Source organism: Panulirus ornatus, chromosome 31, assembly GCF_036320965.1.
Source record: "Panulirus ornatus isolate Po-2019 chromosome 31, ASM3632096v1, whole genome shotgun sequence".
Lineage (NCBI taxonomy): Eukaryota > Metazoa > Arthropoda > Malacostraca > Decapoda > Palinuridae > Panulirus > Panulirus ornatus.
This window is the reverse complement of record NC_092254.1, coordinates 18,570,481-18,578,738: the sequence shown is the minus strand read 5'-3', so window position 1 is coordinate 18,578,738 and position 8,258 is coordinate 18,570,481. Positions and strand designations below refer to the sequence as shown.

General features: G+C 42.3%; 1 protein-coding gene across 2 annotated transcripts in view; it reads left to right on the top strand.

Annotated features, from left to right (window-relative positions):
* The window catches only part of LOC139758853 (plasminogen receptor (KT)-like), an 89,778-nt gene extending 82,971 nt beyond the window's left edge, over positions 1–6,807 (top strand). The window contains exon 4 of one of the 2 annotated variants that reach the window (XM_071680716.1): positions 5,107–6,807. In XM_071680716.1, the coding sequence (XP_071536817.1) occupies positions 5,107–5,140 (34 nt within the window). In that variant the 3' untranslated portion in view covers positions 5,141–6,807. The remainder of the gene's footprint in view (positions 1–5,106) is intronic. The other variant, XM_071680715.1, reaches the window with a different exon arrangement.
* Positions 6,808–8,258: the final 1,451 nt, after the last annotated feature.

The following is an 8,258-nucleotide window of genomic DNA, read 5'->3' as shown; positions in this document are numbered from 1 at the left end:
TTTCCTTGCGCTACCTCGCAAACGCGGGAGACAGCGACAAAGTATAAAAAAAAAAAAAAAAAAAAAAAAAAATATATATATATAAATGTTGTATGGTTGCGAGGCGTGGGCTATGGATAGAGTTGTGCGCAGGAGGATGTATATGCTGGAAATGAGATGTTTGAGGACAATGTGTGGTGTGAGGTGGTTTGATCGAGTGAGTAACGTAAGGGTAAGAGAGATGTGTGGAAATAAAAAGAGCGTGGTTGAGAGAGCAGAAGAGGGTGTTTTGAAGTGGTTTGGGCACATGGAGAGAATGAGTGAGGAAAGATTGACCAAGAGGATATATGTGTCGGAGGTGGAGGGAACGAGGAGAAGAGGGAGACCAAATTGGAGGTGGAAAGATGGGGTGAAAAAGATTTTGTGTGATCGGGGCCTGAACATGCAGGAGGGTGAAAGGAGGGCAAAGAATAGAGTGAATTGGAGCGATGTGGTATACCGGGGTTGACGTGCTGTCAGTGGATTGAATCAAGGCATGTGAAGCGTCTGAGGTAAACCATGGAAAGCTGTGTAGGTATGTATATTTGCGTGTGTGGACGTATGTATATACATGTGTATGGGGGGGGTTGGACCATTTCTTTCGTCTGTTTCCTTGCGCTACCTTGCAAACGCGGGAGACAGCGACAAAGTATAAAAAAAAAAAAAAAAAAAATATATATATATATATATATATATATATATATATATATTTTTTTTTTTTTTTGCTTTGTCGCTGTCTCCCGCGTTTGCGAGGTAGCGCAAGGAAACAGACGTAAGAAATGGCCCAACCCACCCCCATACACACGTATATACATACACGTCCACACACGCAAATATAGATACCTACACAGCTTTACATGGTTTACCCCAGACGCTTCACATGCCCTGATTCAATCCACTGACAGCACGTCAACCCCGGTATACCACATCGCTCCAATTCACTCTATTCCTTGCCCTCCTTTCACCCTCCTGCATGTTCAGGACCCGATCACGCAAAATCTTTTTCACTCCATCTTTCCACCTCCAATTTGGTCTCCCTCTTCTCCTCGGTCCCTCCACCTCCGACACATATATCCTCTTGGTCAATCTTTCCTCACTCATTCTCTCCATGTGCCCAAACCATTTCAAAACACCCTCTTCTGCTCTCTCAACCACGCTCTTTTTATATCCACACATCTCTCTCACCCTTACGTTACTTACTCGATCAAACCACCTCACACCACACATTGTCCTCAAACATCTCATTTCCAGCACATCCATCCTCCTGCGTACAACTCTATCCATAGCCCACGCCTCGCAACCATACAATATTGTTGGAACCACTATTCCTTCAAACATACCCATTTTTGCTTTCCGAGATAATGTTCTCGACTTTCACACATTCTTCAAGGTTCCCAGAATTTTCGCCCCCTCCCCCACCCTATGATCCACTTCCGCTTCCATGGTTCCATCCGCTGACAGATCCACTCCCAGATATATAAAACACTTCACTTCCTCCAGTTTTTCTCCATTCAAACTCACCTCCCAATTGACTTGACCCTCAACCCTACTGTACCTAATAACCTTGCTCTTATTCACATTTACTCTTAACTTTCTTCTTCCACACACTTTACCAAACTCAGTCACCAGCTTCTGCAGTTTCTCACATGAATCAGCCACCAGCGCTGTATCATCAGCGAACAACAACTGACTCACTTCCCAAGCTCTCTCATCCCCAAAAGACTTCATACTTGCCCCTCTTTCCAAAACTCTTGCATTCACCTCCCTAACAACCCCATCCATAAACAAATTAAACAACCATGGAGACATCACACACCCCTGCCGCAAACCTACATTCACTGAGAACCAATCACTTTCCTCTCTTCCTACACGTACACATGCCTTACATCCTAGATAAAAACTTTTCACTGGTTCTAACAACTTGCCTCCCACACCATATATTCTTAATACCTTCCACAGAGCATCTCTATCAACTCTATCATATGCCTTCACCAGATCCATAAATGCTACATACAAATCCATTTGCTTTTCTAAGTATTTCTCACATACATTCTTCAAAGCAAACACCTGATCCACACATCCTCTACCACTTCTGAAACCACACTGCTCTTCCCCAATCTGATGCTCTGTACATGCCTTCACCCTCTCAATCAATATCCTCCCATATAATTTACCAGGAATACTCAACAAACTTATACCTCTGTAATTTGAGCACTCACTCTTATCCCCTTTGCCTTTGTACAATGGCACTATGCACGCATTCCGCCAATCCTCAGGCACCTCACCATGAGTCATACATACATTAAATAACCTTACCAACCAGTCAACAATACAGTCACCCCCATTTTTAATAAATTCCACTGCAATACCATCCAAACCTGCTGCCTTGCCGGCTTTCATCTTCCGCAAAGCTTTTACTACCTCTTCTCTGTTTACCAAATCATTTTCCCTAACCCTCTCACTTTGCACACCACCTCGACCAAAACACCCTATATCTGCCACTCTATCATCAAACACATTCAACAAACCTTCAAAATACTCACTCCATCTCCTTCTCACATCACCACTACTTGTTATCACCTCCCCATTTGCGCCCTTCACTGAAGTTCCCATTTGCTCCCTTGTCTTACGCACTTTATTTACCTCCTTCCAGAACATCTTTTTATTCTCCCTAAAATTTAATGATACTCTCTCACCCCAACTCTCATTTCCCTTTTTTTCACCTCTTGCACCTTTCTCTTGACCTCCTGTCTCTTTCTTTTATACGTCTCCCACTCAATTTCATTTTTTCCCTGCAAAAATCGTCCAAATGCCTCTCTCTTCTCTTTCACTTATACTCTTACTTCTTCATCCCACCACTCACTACCCTTTCTAATCAGGTAGCGCAAAGATACAGACGAAAGAAATTACCCAACCCACCCCCATACACATGTACATACATACGTCCACACACGCAAATATACATACCTACACAGCTTTCCATGGTTTACCCCAGACGCTTCACATGCCCTGATTCAATCCACTGACAGCACGTCAACCCCGGTATACCACATCGCTCCAATTCACTCTATTCCTTGCCCTCCTTTAACCCTCCTGCATGTTCAGGCCCCGATTACACAAAATCTTTTTCACTCCATCTTTCCACCTAAAATTTGGTCTCCCACTTCTCCTCGTTCCCTCCACCTCCGACACATATATCCTCTTGGTCAATCTTTCCTCACTCATTCTCTCCATGTGCCCAAACCATTTCAAAACATCCTCTTCTGCTCTCTCAACCACGCTCTTTTTATTTCCACACATCTCTCTTACCCTTACGTTACTTACTCGATCAAACCACCTCACACCACACATTGTCCTCAAACATCTCATTTCCAGCACATCCATCCTCCTGCGCACAACTCTATCCATAGCCCACGCCTCGCAACCATACAACATTGTTGGAACCACTATTCCTTCAAACATACCCATTTTTGCTTTCCGAGATAATGTTCTCGACTTCCACACATTCTTCAAGGCTCCCAGAATTTTCGCCCCCTCCCCCACCCTATGATCCACTTCCGCTTCCATGGTTCCATCCGCTGCCAGATCCACTCCCAGATATATAAAACACTTCACTTCCTCCAGTTTTTCTCCATTCAAACTCACCTCCCAATTGACTTGACCCTCAACCCTACTGTACCTAATAACCTTGCTCTTATTCACATTTACTCTTAACTTTCTTCTTTCACACACTTTACCAAACTCAGTCACCAGCTTCTGCAGTTTCTCACATGAATCAGCCACCAGCGCTGTATCATCAGCGAACGACAACTGACTCACTTCCCAAGCTCTCTCATCCCCAAAAGACTTCATACTTGCCCCTCTTTCCAAAACTCTTGCATTCACCTCCCTAACAACCCCATCCATAAACAAATTAAACAACCATGGAGACATCACACCCCTGCCGCAAACCTACATTCACTGAGAACCAATCACTTTCCTCTCTTCCTACACGTACACATGCCTTACATCCTAGATAAAAACTTTTCACTGGTTCTAACAACTTGCCTCCCACACCATATCTTCTTAATACCTTCCACAGAGCATCTCTATCAACTCTATCATATGCCTTCACCAGATCCATAAATGCTACATATAAATCCATTTGCTTTTCTAAGTATTTCTCACATACATTCTTCAAAGCAAACACCTGATCCACACATAATCTACCACTTCTGAAACCACACCTCTCTTCCCCAATCTGATGCTCTGTACATGCCTTCACCCTCTCAATCAATATCCTCCCATATAATTTACCAGGAATACTCAACAAACTTATACCTCTGTAATTTGAGCACTCACTCTTATCCCCTTTGCCTTTGTACAATGGCACTATGCACGCATTCCGCCAATCCTCAGGCACCTCACCATGAGTCATACATACATTAAATAACCTTACCAACCAGTCAACAATACAGTCACCCCCTTTTTTAATAAATTCCACTGCAATACCATCCAAACCTGCTGCCTTGCCGGCTTTCATCTTCCGCAAAGCTTTTACTACCTCTTCTCTGTTTACCAAATCATTTTCCCTAACCCTCTCACTTTGCACACCCCCTCGACCAAAACACCCTATATCTGCCACTCTATCATCAAACACAGACACACACACACACACACACACATATATATATATATATATATATATATATATATATATATATATATATATATATATATATATATATATATATATATATATATATATATATATATATATCATCCCTGGGGATAGGGGAGAAAGAATACTTCCCAAGTATTCCCTGCGTGTCGTAGAAGGCGACTAAAAGGGGAGGGATCGCGGGGCTGGAAATCCTACCCTTTCTTTTTTTTTTTTCTTTTATCTTCCAAAAGAAGGGACAGGGAAAGGGCCCAGGTGAGGATATTCCCTAAAAGGCCCAGTCCTCTGTTCTTAACGCTACCTCGCTATCGCGGGAAATGGCGAGTAGTTTGAAAGAAAAAGAAAGATATGTATATTTATATATATATGAATATATATTTGTTGTTCCTTTATCATTTATATTTCAAGGTATATATTTCATTTTACAGATGTCAGTTGATGGATATCGACCCCACTTCCTGAATGTAAGAGAAGCGAATTTTACCACGAGCCATCATGTGAGGGAGGATGGCCAGAGCTGGCCCTATGTGTACACAATTGTGCTTCACTATGCATACCAGTGTGCATGGTAAAATGTTTTGTTTACTCACTAAATGCTAGATAACTGACTCCTCTGAGATCGATAGTGCTGATAACAGGCAAATGGAGGTTTTATTTAGAAGGGAAAGTCCAGTTTTCTTCGCAAGCAACGGCTGTTTGTGAATGATACAGATTTAATATGTTCCACCTAATGTGCACATATTTCATATATATTTTGACGAGCCATGTTGTCTCACAACGGGTAAATATAGATGTTAGTAGATTCATACGTATATATATATATATATATATATATATATATATATATATATATATATTATATTTATATTAATTTTGCTTTGTCGCTCTTTCCTGCGTTTGCGAGGTAGCGCAAGGCCCAACCCACTCCCATACACATGTATATACATACACGTCCACACACGCAAATATACATACCCATACATCTCAATGTACACATATATATATACACACACAGACACATACATATATACACATGCACACAATTCACACTGCCTTTATTCATTCCCATCGCCACCTCGCCACACATGCAATAACATCCCCCACCCCCTCATATGCGCGAGGTAGCGCTAGGAAAAGACAACAAAGGCCACATTCGTTCACACTCAGTCTCTAGCTGTCATGTAATAATGCCCCGAAACCACAGCTCCCTTTCCACATTTAGGCCCCACACAACTTTCCATGGTTTACCCCAGACGCTTCACATGCCCTGATTCAATCCAATGACAGCACGTCTAACCCGGTATACCACATCGATCCAATTCACTCTATTCCTTGCACGCCTTTCACCCTCCTGCATGTTCAGGCCCCGTTCACTCAAAATCTTTTTCACTCCATCTTTTCACCTCCAATTTGGTCTCCAACTTCTCCTCGTTCCCTCCACCTCCGATACATATATCCTCTTGGTCAATCTTTCCTCACTCATTCTCTCCATGTGCCCAAAGCATTTCAAAACACCCTCTTCTGCTCTCTCAACCACGCTCTTTTTATTTCCACACATCTCTCTTACCTTACATTACTTACTCGATCAAACCACCTCACACCACATATTGTCCTCAAATATCTCATTTCCAGCACATCCACCCTCTTGCGCACAACTCTATCCGTAGCCCACGCCTCGCAACCATACAACATTGCTGGAACCACTATTCCTTCAAACATACCCATTTTCGCTTTCCGAGATAATGTTCTCGACTTCCACATATTCTTCAAGGCTCCCAGGATTTTCGCCCCCACCCCCACCCTATGATTCACTTCCGCTTCCATGGTTCCATCCGCTGCCAGATCCACTCCCAGATATCTAAAACACTTTACTTCCTCCAGTTTTTCTCCATTCAAACTTACCTCCCAATTGACATGACCCTCAACCCTACTGTACCTAATAACCTTGCTCTTATTCACATTTACCCTTAACTTTCTTCTTTCACACACTTTACCAAACTCAGTCACCAGCTTCTGCAGTTTCTCACATGAATCAGCCACCAGCGCTGTATCATCAGCGAACAACAACTGACTCACTTCCCAAGCTCTCTCATCCCCAACAGAGTTCATACTTGCCCCTCTTTCCAAAACTCTTGCATTCACCTCCCTAACAACCCTATCCATAAACAAATTAAACAACCCCTGCCGCAAACCTACATTCACTGAGAATCAATCACTTTCCTCTCTTCCTACACGTACACATGCCTTACATCCTCGATGAAAACTTTTCACTGCTTCTAACAACTTGCCTCCCACACCATATCTTCTTAGTACCTTCCACAGAGCATCTCTATCAACTCTATCATATGCCTTCACCAGATGCATAAATGCTACATACAAATCCATTTGCCTTTCTAAGTATTTCTCACATACATTCTTCAAAGCAAACACCTGATCCACACATCCTCTACCACTTCTGAAACCACACTGCTCTTCCCCAATCTGATGCTCTGTACATGCCTTCACCCTCTCAATCAATACCCTCCCATATAATTTACCACGAATACTCAACAAACTTATACCTCTGTAATTTGAGCACTCACTCTTATCCCCTTTGCCTTTGTACAATGGCACTATGCACGCATTCCGCCAATCCTCAGGCACCTCACCATGAATCATACATACATTAAATAACCTTACCAACCAGGCAACAATACAGTCACCCCCTTTTTTTTGATAAATTCCACTGCAATACCATCCAAATCTGCTGCCTTGCCGGCTTTCATCTTCCGCAAAGCTTTTACTACCTCTTCTCTGTTTACCAAATCATTTTCCCTAACCCTCTCACTTTGCACACCACCTCGACCAAAGCACACTATATCTGCCACTCTATCATCAAACACATTCAACAAACCTTCAAAATACTCACTCCATCTCCTTCTCACGTCACCACTTCTTGTTATCACCTCCCAATTAGCCCCCTTCACTGAAGTTCCCATTTGCTCCCTTGTCTTACGCACTTTATTTACCTCCTTCCAGAACATCTTTTTATTCTCCCTAAAATTCAATGATACCCTCTCACCACAACTCTCATTTGCCCTCTTTTTCACCTCTTGCACCTTTCTCTTGACCTCCTGTCTCTTTCTTTTATACATCTCCCACTCAATTGCATTTTTTTCCTGCAAAAATCGTCCAAATGCCTCTCTCTTCTCTTTCACTAATAATCTTACTTCTTCATACCACCACTCACTACACTTTCTTATCTGCCCACCTCCCACGCTTCTCATGCCACAAGCATCTTTTGCCCAAGCCATCACTGCTTCCCTAAATATATATATATATATATATATATATATATATATATATATATATATATATATATATATATATATATATATAGATAGATAGATAGATAGATAGATAGATAGATAGATAGATAGATAGATAGATAGATAGATATCTGGGAGTGGATCTGGCAGCGGATGGAACCATGGAAGCGGAAGTGAACCATAGGGTGGGGGAGGGGGCGAAAATCCTGGGAGCCTTGAAGAATGTGTGGAAGTCGAGAACATTATCTCGGAAAGCAAAAATGGGTATGTTT